Consider the following 18,550-nt stretch of genomic DNA (forward strand, 5'->3'; position numbering starts at 1 on the left):
AGAGCTGATGATCTTCCTCAGCCCATGTGGCTGAAACCATGACCCCAGCTCCCCTCGCCCACTGCCATGGCTGTCAGCTTGTGGACCAGGCTTTGTCCATTCTTTTCTCCTGGATGAACCCCGTGTTCTTATGTTGTATGATCTTCACGACACTTTTTGCCTAATGGCATTTTGAAGCAGGAGGAAATCTAACCTGGCCTTGGACAATCTTGTTGCTTCTGGGAAAGTTCCTTCTTTAGCCCTCCCAACAGCAGCAACCATGTGTTTCCCATAGCAGGAGTGCCATCTTCATGGGAGATGCTCTGCCCCCCAGGAGAATGGTTAGTGCTTGGTGTGATCAGAGGTACTACAGCTTTTTGCCAAGTATAACCTCAGTGCATAACCCTTCTGCTCTCCTCTTGCCCAGACAGCTTTTCTCAGATTCCTCCCCTTCCAAGCAGGGGATAAGGAAAAGGCAATGCTTTGTCTGGAGCAGCACTCACTTATTCTGTATCTGGACCAAGCAGCCTTAATCACCAGGCAGTGCTGTTCTTTCAACATTTAGCTGTTTCTCAGCTAAAGATTTGAGATGCATAATCTTATTCAAAGACATTTCCTTTCCACAGCAGAAATCACACTTCCGCTTTAGAAACTGCTCTGATTATGAGGACACATTTGCATCTGCATCACTCATATGTAATTCCAGCTGTCAGCACAACAAACAAAAGAAAATCCTTAGTTTTGATCATCTATGAAAGACTCATATTATACGGGAAGAAGGGAGGCCACAAAGATTCAGATCTTAATCTTTGGGCAAAAGCCACTTGTTTGTCCGTGAGGCCAAATAAAACCTTTCAGCTCTAATCCTCTGTTCTGGCTGGAATAAAATTTGGCAATTGCAGTTCAGTCCCTAGAGGGCCCTAAAGGATAATAGTCCACATCACAAAACAGCTGCATGTACTTGTTTGCCCTGATTGGAGGAGACAGTCAAGTTCTATTTGGAGAAGTCACGGTAAGCAGCACAGAAGCTATACGGCTGCCTTCTGGCCAAGAGTAAACACTTTGAGGGAAAGTTTCTCTGAAATTCATCTGTTTGAAATCTGCTCACTACAAGTATCTGTGTATGTGACCAAAACCTATACTAAGAAAAAAATCCATATAATGCACTAAAACATGTCTAGAGGTCTACTAGATACACATCTACTAGACATGTACCCATGGTCAATATTTGTATGAAAAACTTCTGTATCAGTGGTTTACTATTTTCAGTTCATCACTGCTTTCAAAGTATTCAGTTATTTTCAGAGATGGTTTTTGACTTTAACAGCTATTTTTATTGTTTGCTTCTTTTCCTTGTTTGATTTGTCTTCAATAAATAATTCAAAAATTATCTGAAATCATTAGGAGTAACAAAAGAAGAAGACAGATAACTGTGTGGAACAGAAAAGACTGCAATTACATGAAAGTATTGTTTAAGCAATATATATTTATACATGCACACCTCCCCCATATCTGTTTTAAGCACAGCTTTCTTTTTCCCTTGTACAATTTTAAGGAACCGTCCATATTTCTACTGTCAGTTGCCAGCACTGCTGTAAAGGAATCAGACTAACGCATTTTCTACGGTGCTGTGCCTCAGAAGCCATGTTTCTGATTGTTAAGTCTCAGGAATTCAAAAAAGAAGAAAATAAATCACAATTATGCCTAATAAGTCTTTATTTCCAAACAGAAACTGCAAAAATATTCTATTACAGAACACGTAACAAGTGCAGAATTCTAAGTACGCGTTATAACAGTGAAACCATTGCCTCCTTGACAAAAAAAATCATTAGGCACTTAAAACATGAAAACAAAGTACAAATTAAATCAGCCGTAACAGATGACTCAACAATACAAATTCATCTTGATTTTCTGTAATAAAGAACACACACGCTTGAGGGGCTTTCTGTGCCTCCTCCTAAATCCTGCGCAGAGACACTTCTATGTTACACTGCACACATTCTACTCAGACAATATCAAGTTCACATCTGAAAACATAAATAAGTTCAGCCTTGAGAGAATCTGAGAGAACCTTTTTGGGAGCAGCAGTAGCAGAGCCTACACTAGCAGCTTCACACAGAGCCTGGCGCATGTGGAGGAGCCCAATTATACCAGCTCCAAGGGGGGATAAGCTCTGCTTCCACAATTGCATTGAAAAGAATGGAACCAAGACTAAATGCAAGCATTTTAAGAGACAATGAAACCTCTCGGCAAAAGCTATCATGGAAACTTTATGGAAATACATTTTTGACACATGGAATAGTTTGAAATAAAACCATGCATTTGCCATCCTTTAAGAACAGCCCTGTGTAGGACCTCTCCATTCTCCCACCTTCTCACTTGCAGGTCTGGAAGTAAATCAGAAGCAGAGGTGGCCTCTTAGACCCACCTTAGAAAGGTTCATCTAAGAATCAAATGTCTAAATTACACTTTAGATACATTTTGGCAAATGACAAATTTAATATGAAAGTACCCATCAATAAATCAGTCAGATGATACCCTTAAAAATGATTTTGGGTTGCATCACTGTTTTTTTTAGGTGACATTATGTAACTTCCCCCACAGTTTACTCTGGTAGCATAAAATATGAATATTTTAAATAATTTTAATTAGAATCTAAAAAAAAAAATCAACATAAAGTATATATATGAAGCTACTATATAAAATGTGCATATGAAACATGCCAAAATGGCAAGTGCTAAACTTCTGTTTCATGAGAATTTAAGACTGGGTTTGTACCATAAGCACTTCCAATAAATACACCAAGGAGGAGTCCTTAGGGACTCAGCTCACAGCCAAGCCAAGAGCTGAGAAGCCCAGCAAGTTGTTGAACTACAGACTTGATGCAAAGAATCTCCTCTTGTCAGGGACTAGTGGAATAGAGAGAAATTTAAAACCAGCAATATCGTCTTAGACTAGTCTATCCTGTCACAACCATGAGCGTGATTCATTCTAATGGCATCTTGCTATGATACCACAAAGTCATGGTGGTATCATTAAATACTTCCACCATGCAATTAAGTTTTCTCCCTCACTGGAGAAAAGAGGGATAAAAAAGAAGACAGGGCACAGCAGCACTAGGTGCAGCAACAAACACCAATGTATTGCTGAAGCTGTCAGGATTTAGCAAAAGACAGACTTGACTGTTTACCTGATGACATGAGGACGTCATTCCTTCTTGTATTTAACAGCTAGGCTGCTGTCGTCCTTACACCAGTATTTGCCAACACCCACCACCAAAGGGCAGCTATTGCTCACACACAGAGGAATGTGAGCTCAGCCAATTATACATCACAGTATGAAGTTTACTCCTTGGTCTACAGCAACCCCAAGCTAGTGTACTCTCATCATGTTAAGCTCTTGTCACAGTGCTTGAACTTGCTGGACACCGAGAGCATACTGACAGGCTGCTGCTACTCCAGCTGGCCCCAGGGTCATTCCCTTGGTGAGCCAGTGTTCCCAGGATAGGAGGTATTCTGAAATGCTACTTTATGAAAGGAGACCACTAAGTAACTGCAATAGTTCCTTTGTTTAGTGGCATGCTGCAGATTGTTTCATGCTCTACTAGACCAGTATGATAATTTAGAGCCAATTAAGAAATACTTTATGAAAATCTGGAACAAAGCTTAATAGATATAAATCTGCCCAGTCATTTGTGCTGTAGCTGAAAGGCAAAAATGATTTTTCCGCAGTACCCTGAGAGATCAGCAGCCTTTGAAACTCGTCTGTTCAGAAACTCAGAGCAGGATGATGTTCCTGCCTAAAATGACTGAATTCAAAATCAAGAGGGCCAGGCTTTATATATGTAAATATATATCCCTTTGTCACTCTTCTTGGCTAGCAGATCTAGAGATGAAAGAGATCAGCTGCAGAAGTACCACAAGATGAAGGATTACCTAGCCATGAATATATATATTAACTAACAACTTCTTGTATACAAAGTCTGCTGCTTCAGAGCATGCAACAAGTGGCTATCAGCTGTCTGAAACAAAGCTCTTTCAGAATATTCTTTGGGCTTGAACTCTCACAGACTCCTATACATATATATATATATAAGCGGATGTGTGCTTTGTGGACCTGAGAGTCTCTGGAGAGGCTACTGCACAGACGTTCAGGATCTCACTCCACAGATTTGCCACATGAGAGTGAATGACAGGACAGAGGAAGATCTCCAGGTCAAATCTAGGGGGTTTTAAACCTAGATTGCCAAATCAGGCTGTAGCTTCACCATAGAGTCTGTGCAGGCTCAAGGTCCCAGTGATCAATTAACCCAGACCACTTAACCAATCCAGATACCTGCACTGGATAAAATCAAATCATAGAATCATAGAATAGTTAGGGTTGGAAAGGACCTTGAGATCATCTCGTTCTAACCCCCCTGCCATGGGCAGGGACACCTCACACTAAACTATGTCACCTAAGGCCTCATCCAACCTGGCCTTGAACACTGCCAATAATGCATAACAACAGGAATATTTTACTAGTAACTTGTGGAGCCCACAGAAGGTGCCAGGCCGCCTAGATTATTTGGTTTATTTTCCTAAATCACAAAGGACAGAGAATTGTACCCTGACTCAAGCATGGCAATATGTCAGAAATCTCACTACTGTACAAAGGAAAGAGAATCCAAGTGAGATTAACTGGTCTCACGATCACCAGACCCTGTGCAGCTCTGTTCTCTGCAGATGCTGTTGGACATGCCGGGATTAGCAGACTGAAAGCATAGGCATGCTGAATAATGGGCAGGTTTATGCAAGTTTACTGTTAGTGGACTGAGAAGCAGTACTTACAGACAAAAGGGTTTATTTTTACAGTTATAATTTCTGAACCTGCTGGTGGTGAACAGCTTGTTAAAGTAACTGTAATGGGAAAGAGAGAAGAGGGAGCAATTATCAACAGTGTAGGTACATAGAGTTCCTAACTGGTTTCTGTCACCACAGGGAGAGATGGGCTCCTGCCCACCAGAGCAGCCACCATGCTGTGATTTCCCCTTGCAGGAGCCCTTCTCTCCCCAGAGATGCCACCTTCTGGACTTGACCAAGGTTTCACGGGGCCGCTGGGCCTATCCAAGAGCTGTCATATAACAAATGACCCCTAAATATGTCCGTACAGCTCCACCTGCATGGTCTCACCACCTCCTTGGCTTTGACTCTGAAATTCCCCTGGCTCTGTTGGCATGAACCAATTTTTCTCCATGTCAGGTTTTTTCCAGCTTAGTGTGCCAAAACAGCTCAGTGAAGGAGCAGACAGGAGCCAAAAGACAGCATGAAGGAAGTGGTGCAGCGCAAGAATGAGGATTGGACTGTGAGCCAGCCATTACAGCTAAAGCCACTGTGGAGCTACAGCCCAATTTTAGCACCTCCAGTTATGCAATGTGAATATCTCACCATGCTGTGCCTTCCTTGAGATGTAAACCGAATCATTTAAAGTATGTTTTACTATGCTGCAAGCATAGCAGTATTTGATTCATAGCCATACAAACTCCCTAACAGACACTAAACAGGACTACATAACGCCCTGTGGAGGGAAGAGAAATAACCAGCTTGAGGCAGCACTAGATCCTAAAGGAAGATATAACATTAAAGATTCAGAGGAGAAAAATGAATAAAAGCAGCCAAGCAGGCTTTAATCTAACGATGCTGTAAAGCAGTCATGTGCAAGGACGCTGTCAGCCTCTGCAAAGGTACACGGGAACTATTAGCATGTTGTCAGTGTTTCTATCTTTAGAAAACTATTTAATCTCAATATTCTTCCCACAGCATGTGACAGGTTGGAGGCCCACAAACCCTAAAATTATTATTCCCCATGTGAAGTAGAGGGAACGAAAGGCCCTTCCTAACCTTTGCTCATGAATCCTTCATGAAAACTGCACTTGGCTGAGTCTTGCAAGTGTCATAAACATTCCCAGCTAGGGAATGGATTCAAGATCCATTTACTCATCATTAACTTGGCACAGATGTAAAATCAATGAGAAATCATAGATGTGAAATAAAGAATTTATTTGGCTACCTGGAAGAACACCCTTTCCCACAGGGAGTGTATTTCACTAAGTCTTGATCAATCTCACTATAACCTGTCACACAGAAACACCGCTATTAGGTTGCCTGGTCTGTGCACAAATTAACACGACCTAGCCACCAAGCACACAGCAGCAATAGCTCTAATAAAGCCCAGTACAAGGTCTGCGCTCCTGTGGAGTGAAGTGGATGCAACTAGCATCTAATTGGAACTTCATGTCTGGAGCAAGGCCCGAGAAAGCTACATTAAAAACAGGTTCTTAATTTAAAGTCTAATAGAGCATATTTTAATTTTACGAGGAGTTAAGAGTATTTGTGGGAAAGGGTAGGAAATGTTAACAATTCCTCCACGCATTTCTTGTTAGCCCTGTGCACCACACAAATCACTGAGAGCTCTGAGAGCACAGAGATTCAGGTCTTCAGGTCAATGACAAGTTTAAATAGCGCTAAAAAGTCATAGTGTCTGTCCATGCTACAGAGCTTTTCCATTTGCTCTCATTTGCGAGTGCTACATCACACTCCTTCAATTAAGGCCTCTTTCTGTTAAGGAAACTAGAATAGTTTTCTCCTTTAGCTAAACCTCTTTTAAAATGTACTCCAATAACCTTTCCAGTAACTAGTACATGTATGTTATAAATAACATGGCTGCACAGAAATGGTCCAGACACACAACGACTTCATGATGTGTCATGGTACGCTGTATACATTTATTCACTGAGATAATGGAATACATTCAAAGCTAACAAACACTACTGAAAGAAGTTGCTTCTCCATTGCAAATACATTTCATTTTCTCCTCTCTACATTTTCTGCTTACACACAAACAGGTTTTGCCACTTCAGTCACTGAGTAGCTCATTGAATTTTATCTGATCAACGAATGATACCCTTTGCATCATGTCTATGTGCACACAAAGCACTTGCTATTGTTCTGGATGCAATGAAGGATCCTCAATCTCTAAAAGATGTATAAATTTTTCCAAATCAAACCATGTAGCTTCTACACAGCCATCTCATTGCACTGTGCTAGACTAGAACAAGTCACAGTCCTTGCCTAGACAGAGATGCATATTTGTCTCTCTGGATAAAATAGGACGTGGTTCTCCTCAACCTGTTTGCATCACCCAAAGAACAACTATATCACGTTGCACAGCTTCCAGCTACCAACACTCTGGGATAGCCTATATGAGTGATAGGTATTCTGTGGTATGGGAGGAGCTCTTCTGGGAGCACATTTATTTTTGATCTACAACTAGGACTTGCAGTAGGCAATCACCCCTAATCACTCATAACATGGATGCAGGGTCTTGCAGCAGCCAGCTCTCTGCACATGAGCAGCAGATGCCTATGGCCAGAAACTGGCACAAATTTCACTGCTGGTGAAGATAAAATGTGGACGTGTGGTGCTGGAACCATAACAGATCACAGTAAATCAAACCCTTGTGCTTGCCTCTTTCGGTCACCAGCTGGTAACACAGATGTACTCATCGACTTTGTTCCCGTTAAGAGCCCTACCGATATTCAGAGGTCCACTCATGTATCAGCAGTGTCATTCAATGCCTGAAAGCACTATCTACTTTTAAAAAACCTTATTTTAAAAAATTTACTTTAGTGCTGGTGTTTATAGCCAGGAATTATGGACACTTCTCCTTGGGTAGGAGTAGTATTGGATTCTGATATCATTACCTTGGAAATGGATCACGATGCTGAATGTCTCTCAACTAAGAGACCTGCGCTCATACTGATTGATTCTAAAACTTTCAGGACTATTCATGTTATTATAAAACTTCTGCAAGGTAAGCTTGCAAATATTACAACATAGAAGTGCTTTTATGAAGTATCAGTTTAAAACATTTTTAACCTTATTTTATAAGGTTTGATTTATTTAAGTAGGATTTTTGTTTTGCAGATATAATCCTCAGTGAGTGGAATAGTCAATGCTCTTTAAAACAGTTGATTGGGGAATTAATGCTACAGTGGCAAACTGAGTTTTAGTAAACAAAATATCTCATGGTATCTGTAAAAAGGAGAAGAAGGACACTATATTTGAACTGATCTTTCAAAAGACTCTCAGAAAAGCTACTGAAACTGAGGTTACAGTAGCTGTTATCACAATTTTTTGTTTGGTTGGAGTTTTTTTCTGCAGGAAAACGTATCAGCAATAACATAAAAGCAGCCACAGCTAGGGCAACAACTGCTCATGGTAGCTCCTGTAAATGTTAATGTGATTCTTTCCACTGGGCTGATATTTCACTTTCTCTAGTCGCAGGATGTTGCTTCCTGGGTATTCTTGGACCATCTGGAAACTTAAAGCACAAGAATTGAATGGGTTTTAAATTCATGGACTGTAGGATCTGTTCTCGTACGTTCTGGTATAGAAGAAGAGCTTGGGGTCGACTGTAAAAGCAACATTCTTCCAATAATGCTTAATGCAGTTTCCTTATCTGTAGTCACATATTGGTCCGAGCTATGGTTGGTGAAAAAGCAATAGAAGAAATGATAGGTTTGGTACCTATCATTTTTCTAATGAATGGTCCATCTCATATGTCAGCCGAGACACATTGCAGGAATATGTGCAAAGTCATGTCCTACCAAGACTCTGGGGACTGCAGCATGGAACCTAGTTCATTGTTCTCATTTGCAGCTGAATGGGACCTTAGATAGAAACACAAGCAAAAAGATGGATTTAAAAACAATTATACAGCTCTGGTCCTTCAAACGCTTGTTCACAAAATTAATATCACTCATATGAGTGATTCCCTTAAAGCCACAGTATTACCTATTTCCCACAAAATGAAAACCCATAAACAACTTGACTACCTCCAACCTGGGGGATTTTTGAATCTGTGCACCCTGGAACAAACTAAGAATGACATGGCTCAGAATTAATTACTCCACTGTAGCTCTTTGCATCACCTTTCTCATGTAGACAAATGCTAGTGTTTATAGGATCAAGTTCTCAATTGAAAATTTCCACTGCCAACTCATGCAGCTACCATATAGAGACTATTGCCTGTATTACGTGATACTAACAAAACCAGAGATCTCATGTAAAAATATTTTAATGATCCTTTTTTATTTTTTATTGCCACCATTCTGAGATTGTGCTTTGCTGCAACTAAACCAATAGGCAGGAGTTTCAGAATTTCCCAAATAAATGTTATTTCGTATTTAAAAAAAATGATTACTTGAAATTCAGAAATGTAGCAGTCACTGTGTGAAAAAAAATCACTTTCTTTTCTCCCCAAGTATAAAATGTTTCTCTATTGTAATCATGCAGCTTAGTGCTCACAAAACCACATCAGCTCAAATCCAACATTGAACTGCTGAGATACACACAAATTGTCTCCTTAGGATCATCACCCTGGAATTAAAACAGTAAAATACGTTATTGATATTTCTTGTACACCAGCAAAATAGCTTATTATATTCAAAATAAGCTAAGAGCTTAGTCTTCTCTGTGTGCCTTTCATCTTCTGCATCTGCTTTTTCATCCTTATTTCAGACTGGGAGTCTGTGACATTTATTATACAGCACCACAGACTCACAGACTTCTCCTGGATAAGCTGGACTGCTAGTGCCTGATTTAGCTTTAGTGTCTGCTCTTTCTAAAGGAGGACTCCTTCATTAGAACACCCTGTTCACACTTACCCCTTCAGACTTCCTAAGATAACCAAGGCTGGGTCTAACCAGTATCTTCATGGGACACATCCACTGCTAATCTATGGATATGTTCTAAATTCATTACCTTAATCTTATTTTAAATAGCTAGCTATTGAAATTATCCCATTTCTTCAACAGGCTAGTTCTGCTGTGGAAAACCAAACCAAAACCAAACCCTTCTAGATCTCTAAACACTTTTTTATTTGATTTGAAAATAAATATAAATTCAAATTTGCTTTAAACTATATTTTCTATTCTAGTGGATTGTAACTAAACCAGACGCAACTTGTTGCATTACTGACATTATTCTTCACACTTCAAATGAATGGCAAAAGTACATGCTTAAAAGCTATACTGCATGGGCACTAAAGCAGAAGACCTTTCTTTCATTGTTGTATACATCTAATAATTTCCTGCTGGATAATATTTGCCCAAGTCAAGGACAGGCTGAAATTTGGCTGCCTGACAGGAACCCGGAGGTGTCCTTATTTTTAAAATGTGGTATCATTTTTCTCAAGGTAGTTAAAAATTAACTGTGGGGCAGTTCATATTTCTCTAGCTACACTGAGGCACCACAAGCATGAAAGAATTTCAGCAGAACTTAAGCTCATGTTGGTACCCTACTGTTATACAGATGGGTTATTTATAACAATTATATTTATAAATGGGTTATTTCTAACAGTATTTATCACTTATTTGGATTGCAGCAACTTTCAAGATTGAAAAAGATAACACGCTGATAGAGTTCGGAACAAAATTATTCTCTTTGATGTTAATTCCTGAGGAATGAAGCAGGAAGTGCCCTGATTTACAGGACGCTGCCATGCTAGCTCCAGCTTGAGTGGAGGGCTTCACTGCTGCTCTGTCAGAAATAGATGTCTTTTAATCATCTGGTTGGAATTAAAAAGCCCAGACCCAACTTTTACTTTCCAGGTAAGATACACTCACACTCAGTCGAAGGTTCAGCAGTTCTCACTCCTTAACCACCAGCACACCTCTGCTCAGCCTCTCCTCCTTCAGTCCTTCTGCTCGGACAATTGAACACTATTCTCCCTCCCAGGCTCACTGAATCTCAGTTCCATTCTTTCTTTCCATGTTTGGTTTTTTTTTCCTCTGCTGACTGACTCCTTTGAGCAGCTGCTTAATGTTACTGTGCTGTATGTCAAAGCAACACATACTCACCTTCCCTGCTGTCTCTTTGCAGCAAACAGAAAACTTGATGGATTCTTGGTCAGACAAAACCTGCATTTTAACCAGGCTTCTGGGCAATCAGATTTTTGCCAGTTGGATTAATTTATCACTTGACAATTTGTGTAATCAGATTTTTCTGTCTATTTTCAAATATGAATCAGGCCATTTCCCCTCGTTGAACGTATGTTTACTTGAAGCTAATGACATGCCCTTCAGGCTTATCAGGTTAAACGAACGCTCAAACAAGACTTCCTTCAGCTGCAGGGCCATAGCAAAACTGACTTGGTAATGTAATAAAAAATAATAAAGATCATTATTTTAATTAAATTTCAAGATTCTGTTGATGTCTCACTTTCCATTTTACCATCTGTGATAGGTGCACATCTACTTTAGTGGAGGAGATATGTACATGTCTGTTGAGCATAACTGTAGAGGGGCAGGAGCTGGTATGAAGGCAGATGGAGTTGCCATGTTATTCAGCACCACCTCTACTGGACTCTCATCCAATAGTTCACCTTTACAATGGCAAAGATGGTGCTTAGGAGCAATACTACCAAAATGATTCACTAGGATGCAGTTACACTCCCCCTGTGATGTTCCAGAACCTGCTACCTGCAAAGCAGCTTCCTTCACTTTTTATTTACAGCTTCAAACTCTTATGTTGCACTAATGGGTCTGCCTGAGACTTCTGTTGGCACCCAGTGGTGTAAGGAATCTTCTTCAGCTACTCACTAACAGGGGAGAGCACAAAGCAGAGAGAAGAACATAAAAGGGAAATTGAAAAGAGAAAGGAGATTGTTCAATTTTTAGAAAAGGTCATCTTCAGTAAAATATACTCATTATAGAATTTCAATTATCTCTAATAGCTGATAATAGTAGCAGAATGGTAGCTCATACTGAAAGCATTTAATTCCTTTGGTTTTAAAGGACTCACTTTTCTTTGTATAAATGTAAATTAGGGCAGCACATCTTACCCTTCTGGTGGTTTTTTTCTTTTGCAAATTTGGTGATGGAAGTGATTTTCAGTCTGTCAAGCATGGACAACATTTAATTAACCCATACAGGTGCTTAAACATTTTTGTGGCTTCTATCTGCTTCTCCCTAGATTAAATATTCCTAAAGAGCTGCCTTTCATTTTCTTAGCTGGTGTAGTTACTACAATTAAAATTGCATGGTATGTCTCCAGCCATTTATATTACAGGAAGAATAAATACAATGGAAACTGCAGGGTATAAACAGCTTAGCCACTAGGAAAAAATGCATTATGTATTTCTTAACCTTTCCGGTATGCTGCAACTTTTCACAAGTGAAAAAGCATACCTCAGCCATGTGAAACTACATACACATACACCTCCTCCTAGGTTATCACCTATCACGGACTAGGAGAGCGGATTCACTAGGTTGCTTCTAAGGTCTCTTCTTACACATTTTATATCATTTTAATAATGTATGAAAGCAGTTTATTCTTCAAATAAAACTGAAACTGAATAAAACTGTGCCTTCTTGGTACTAGCAATTTGCTAGTTTAAAACTTAGTGGTCTCTGACGATGAATCAATTGTGAATGTATCTTTGATAGCACGTTTTCTAAATACTATCAAAGGAGACTTTCAAAGAAATTTCACATAGCCAGAAGAAGAGCTTTTGAACTTAAAAATTCTGGCTTGAACAAGTTGATGCTATTTTCATTTATTTAACTTGAGCAATAGAGTTGTGAGATTACATCAGTCCAGTTAAAGCATATTGTATACAGTGGTAGTTGTACCACACATTACACTTACTGTTACACTAATTTGAATCCCCTGGAAATATACAGTTCTGTAAAAGGCACATCTGACAACAGTACTGTGAGCTGGAATTTGAGTTAGCTTAAAAGATGGAAGTATTTATACAAATTGATCTTATTTTGTGAACTGGGCAAATCAAGATTGAAAACATGCAGATAAGTATTTTCAAAGTAATCTATAACCTGTACACAGTAAACTGGTTTAAGGTCAGAGCCCAGACTCCAGGCTGCCTTTCTCTGAGGCATTACATAGAGATCCAAGGGGGATGGGACAGTTAGAAAGAACAGAAGAAAGGGAATGACACTTCTTCCTATATTTGTAACTTCCAGATTCTGAGCTGCCTCAAGGTAAAATCCTCAGCAAGATCTGCTGTAGAGTATGGCAGCTTCCTCACTGCTGTCCACAAGCTGTGCTGCATCCAGGGCTGTGAGAGCACACTGCTCTAAACTTATCTTTACCTAACAAGAGCGAACAAGGGTGCATGTGCATGCTACTCCTTCATGGGCAGTCTTAATCCTTACGCTGGCCTCTGTATACATCTGGAAAGGCTGTGCCAGGATTAGGCATCTTCTCTTGTACATTATGGCATGTGATTGCCTTTAATAGAGCAATTCACAAAGGAGGCTGGTTCATGGGAACTGATCCCAAACCAGACACAGGTTGCTAGAGACACACATCTGAGATAGGGAAACAGTACCGAATGACTGTGAATTACGTTGGCAATGTGTATTTACCATGTTCCCTACAATTTTTTACATTTTAGTTTACAATTTTAGTTTACAATTAGAAAACATCACTCTGTAGATTTATTCAGAAAACTCTAGACCTTTCACTTACTTAGGAACACAACTTTCATTGAGTGTAAGGTAGAAATGTCTTCCTAATGAAGCACAGACTCACAGTTCACAAAACAAGTTTTCTCTTGACACATTACTTAAATAAAGACATTTTATGTGGCAAGAATGTGACCTACCTTTTTAGTCTGATTCACATTTACCAAACTGCAACTTCAAAATGCCTTTGCCATGAAGCTGAAGAATCTGGTTGTACTCTTTGGGCATTGCATGGAAACCTGGTTTAGGCAGCTGGTTGTCATAATAGTGGTGGCTGATTGGCATCTTCTCCATGGATTTTGAGAAAGGCCAGAAACCATAGAGCTTCACATTCTCACAGAGCTCAAGAGCAGCACTGGTGATCATAAAACCAGATGACAACCGGTAGGCTTTCACACCCTTAGTTCTCCAGAACTGGGCAAGGCTTTTCAGGTAACTGGGGTGAAAAAATATTGCCCTTTGGGTTGCTTTGAACTCTTGCAGAGTGTGATACACTTTAAAAGAAGTGGCTGTGTTGCTTCTGAAGGAAAATGCTGGCAATAAAAGCAAAGCATCTCCATAGACGGCAATGTTCTCCAGAAATTCAGCCTTCTTTTCATTTAGTTTGTTGTATCTGCAAAGTACAACATTTCAGGAAAAGACTGAATGGAACGTTGGAATAGTTGCATATAAGTTATGAACTCTGCTGCACCAGTTCAGCCTGTCTATACAGTCAATTTATACCAACCCGTTGTATGTTGTCACATGTGCAGTTATGAAAATCAGTCTTTATTTTATAATAAGAACACATTCCATAGGATTGAAGTGGCAACATGGGAGTTAGTGAAGCAGATCAAATTCACTGCTAGTAAGACCAGGACCTGTTTACAGAATTAATCAATTCAAGAAATTTCAAAGAAGAATGAAAAAAAAAAAGGCATTTTTATTTCCTGTGTTTAAAAATACATGCACTATGTAATTTTATACTATGCACAGTATGATATGCACTGCATGTGCTTATGAAATGTGTTCCTTACATCAATAGGTATATAATAACCTCTCTTCAAAACCTGGGTGTCTGCCCCGTTTGGAAATGCATACAAGAATGCATATGAGCAGTCTTGGAGTGTTAAAGAGTAGTGTGTGCTCAAGTTTCACAGAGTCTTAACTGCTTTCGATATACTTTTAAAATAGCTGAAAATATAAGCATATCTATTTATCTCCTTTGACTACAAAGGGCACAGATGGAGTTAGGGATCTAACTTCACAAATGAAGAGGATTTATTCTCAGATGCTTCGGTTCCCAACAACCAGCAAGGAGACTTTAGTTCTCACAACTGACTAATTCCCATGCTCCCAAACATTGAATAGTGAACCTCCAAAGTTACCGAAGAAGTGATACAAGACACAAGGGGGTCACTCACCTAGTTTCCTCTATAGATCTGAGTTGTCTGAATCACGTGAATATATGGCACTTGAATCCCTTTTAGAATTCAAAGCACTTGAGTCCTCTTTTGTAGGTAGCTGTCTCTCTATCTGAGCCATGTACTTTCACCTTTTAAGGACTACCAGAGCCCACTTTTCACAAATGGCTTCAGCAGAAACTGGAAAAATTGGTTTAATTTCTCTTCAGAACTTGAGTAGGTTCAAACCCTCTTCCTGTGGAGCACTTCAAGACAGCGGACAGCAGCCACCACCATTTCAATTCAAAACCCTCACGGAGGACTTAGCAGTTACCTCTTGAACAACTGAACTCCTGCAAGGAGTGATACACCCTCTCAGGCTGAGGGGGTTTAAACTTACAGGTCTGCTTCCCAGAAAAGTGCCATTACCGTCAGATTCTGAAGCAAAATGAAGACAACTCAGGCCCTCCTGCTGACCCCAGCCCCCTGTGCATGCAGCAGCCACACAGTCAAAGCAAGCAACAAACACCCAAGCATGTGGCTAGGAAGAGTGGCTGAAGGGTGAACTTCTGGCCTTTACTACGAGAATCTTCTCTATTTCGACTCAGTGTAAAGTACATAAAGCGCCTTCAGGACACAATTCAGATCTGTTCTTCCATAGCTAGAAACCTGAACAACTCAACTGCATCTTGTTTTCTTTTTCAGCTCTGCCCCTGTGAGGTGCAGTGTAGCCCAGCTCCATTTGGACACATAAGAACTGTGCTTCTCTCCCCAAGAGAGTTCACCTATATTGTACATCCTGACAGGCACAGTTCAAAAGCTGATTAACCTTAACAATAACAGCAGACTAACCCAGTACCCAAACACAGAATTAGAAATTAGAGTGAACAAAGTCAGAACAGGTCTTCTGAGACAAGAAAAAAACCTTAGTTCTGCTAAATGGTGCCAAGTTGCTTCCTACTCCTCTTTCAAAGCATTTACAGTGTTCTCTGAGTATTCAATTGTTTTTTTAGATTTTTAAATCTTAAAGTCCTCTCAATCTCATTTCATCCTCACGCAGATTTAGCTCCTGTTTCCTTCAGTGTAACTGCTATGAACCCTGGTGTGCCTACACTGGGTTAAAAAATGAGCGCAGCTGTGGCAGAACACATTGATCAAGCCCAGACAAATCATGCACCAGGTCAGTAGCCACCAATGATGCTGAGTCACTGGACAAAGTTTTCCTGCCTCATATTGTTGTGCAGCCCTTCTAACATCAATAAGCTAAATCTGGTTTTGGGGAACCAATAACTCATCTTCATTTAAGTCAAAAAGGCCTGGGTAAGCATTAAGGTAGTTAGTACTGACTGCAAAAATCACATTCTCTCCTTGAATCAATAACAAATGCTTGTTAGCCATTTCTATGCTCACTATAATTTCCCCTTCTTCCTTTAAAGGAAAAAATAAAAAGCTCTGATGTTGTGTATTTGACAAATACAGCTATGACAGACAACAAGATACAGTAAGATCAGTAAGCAGTAAATAACATGCCACAGCAGTCCTTTTCATAGATAAGCTGCAGTTCCAGCCTGCTGAAGATGTCAGATTACTCAGCCTGGCCTTATTAGATTTTCTTTTCATCAAGAAGGTGCAAAAAAAGAAGAATTTTGTTGAGAAAAAAAACCTGTGTGAGCAGCTTTTACAAGGAATGAGAAAATGGATAACAGAAATTGGGCCTCCATTCAGGAAATAGCCTTCATCAGAACAGCTTCTAGCATGTGCTTACAGTCCTACTGACAGAGTCAGACACACATTTCCAAGCTTTCCTGATTTACGATTACAATTCCTTTCTTATGCTGGGGGTCATAAGGGTCACGGGGGGAAAAGAAGAGGCTTGGGCTTGCAATCATCAATTTTACTCTGTCATAAATTGTGGACTGGTGCTAACCAAGCCACTTGCTAACATGGGCATTGCTGACTCCTTCCTGCTCCAAAAAAGACCAGGTTTAACAGATTTCCATTTACACTGGTACATATTTTACATGGAAACTAAAGCTTAATGAAGTAATCTGCATGCACTGCTCTCTATGCTGGTATCCCAATGGATTTCCAACAAAATCTAAATCATGTCAAACAATTACACAATATTGCACCAAAACAGATTTGCAGTAGCACTTACCTCTGAGCTATGATACTCGGATTAACAGTCACAAGGTTTGTTTTATTGCCAACATCTTTGCTAATGCTTCCCACGGTTGGAGGGAGGTTACACCTGAAATTGAGAAACGTTTACTTTAACAGATGCGCACCAGAAATGCTGGTTAATATTTGCAAATTCCTCTCTTGCACAATGACACTTCCACATCAGCTCCCAGAGATCTCTAAGCACTTTACAAATATTAAATAAGGCTTACAGCACTTCCAGTAAAAATATTTAATCTACTGTACAGATGGTTAAAATAGGGCACAGGGAGCTCATTTTCACAAATCATCTCACAAATCAGGAGCAAAGCTAAAATCCCAGAAGGCGCCAGTCTATGAATGTCCTGTGTTAGATGCTAAGGTATAACTGCCCCTCTTGCCTAAACAATGCATTTCTTCTGGAAGTCTTCTATTATGTCTTCTACAACAACAATGGAGTAACTTGCCCAATTGCAGAAACAGTGATTTCTGTAAAAGGTAAAGAAAGCATTTTTTTCAAACTAGTCAGTAAGTTTAACATCTTACTATATCAATTTCCCATTTTTATGAAGACAGGTACCTAACTGGAAAGGTTGTTTTGTTTTGTTTTTCTGTTTTGCTTTGTTTTGGTTTTGGTTTTTTAATTTTAAAAGCTCAAATATTAGTCAAAAGTAGGAAAGAAAACAAAATCCAGCAGACTGAGTGATTGGACATCACTGAGAGAACCTGCACGCTGTTACTCTGTTCCTTTGCATGAACTACAAAGCGTGAGTCACATACTAACAGAGTGCGCCAAACTACTCTCTGAATGTACCTAGGTTTCTCCACAGTCTATAGAGGGAGGCAAAAAATCTACTTCAATTAGATTACTAAATTTTTAGATGGCTAACAGAAGGTGAGACAAATATTGGGGCAGTTAAATAACTGTATTAGTGAGCCAACATAAGGGTGTTGTTTAACAAAGGGTTTGTAAACCCTTTGTTAAACCAAAGGTAAAGGTAAACCTGTGACATTTAATGCCAGTCTTATTTCAGTTTCAGGGTTTTCTTTATTCTCTTATCTTGATTAAAAATAAATATCTCTGCAATCATAGATCATACATATATGCCTATAGTCCTCTCTTTACTTAAGAAGCAGTGTTCTGAAATCTACAAAGCATAAGGAGTATCCTTAGGGAGGCAGCAATAAAGAATGGGCAAGATCTTGCTACAAACTGGCACTGGCATGCTTCCAAGCCTACCAAGTTTTCAGAAACACTGGACACACTTCAGTAAGAAAGAGCAGCTCTTACCTAAACACAAAGTCAGACCGATCGATTTCAGCTCCACAGCTGGAATTTTTCAGAATGCCCCCATTTCCAACCACAGCGCAGGTCTTGAAGGGATAGACTGAAAGAGGAGAGGACTGCAACAAATAAAAAGACACAGACAATGCCTTATAAATCTTGTGATTGTTTCTTTGCACCTTCAGTCATTTGTCCTTGTAGGTTTAATCTGGGAAA

The 18,550-nt window shown here is 39.7% G+C and overlaps 1 protein-coding gene across 1 annotated transcript in view; it reads right to left on the bottom strand.

Moving 5' to 3' along the window:
• Positions 1-13,651: 13,651 nt before the first annotated feature.
• Positions 13,652-18,550, bottom strand: part of ST8SIA6 (ST8 alpha-N-acetyl-neuraminide alpha-2,8-sialyltransferase 6) — a gene marked incomplete at both ends in the record, with an annotated part of 34,335 nt that continues 29,436 nt past the window's right edge. The window contains 3 exons of the mRNA XM_080612024.1: positions 13,652-14,120; positions 17,048-17,140; positions 18,341-18,453. Coding sequence (XP_080468150.1) covers positions 13,652-14,120; positions 17,048-17,140; positions 18,341-18,453 — 675 coding nt within the window. The remainder of the gene's footprint in view (positions 14,121-17,047; positions 17,141-18,340; positions 18,454-18,550) is intronic.

This window comes from Psittacula echo (assembly GCF_963264785.1).
Source record: "Psittacula echo genome assembly, chromosome: 2".
Classification (NCBI taxonomy): Eukaryota; Metazoa; Chordata; class Aves; order Psittaciformes; family Psittacidae; genus Psittacula; species Psittacula echo.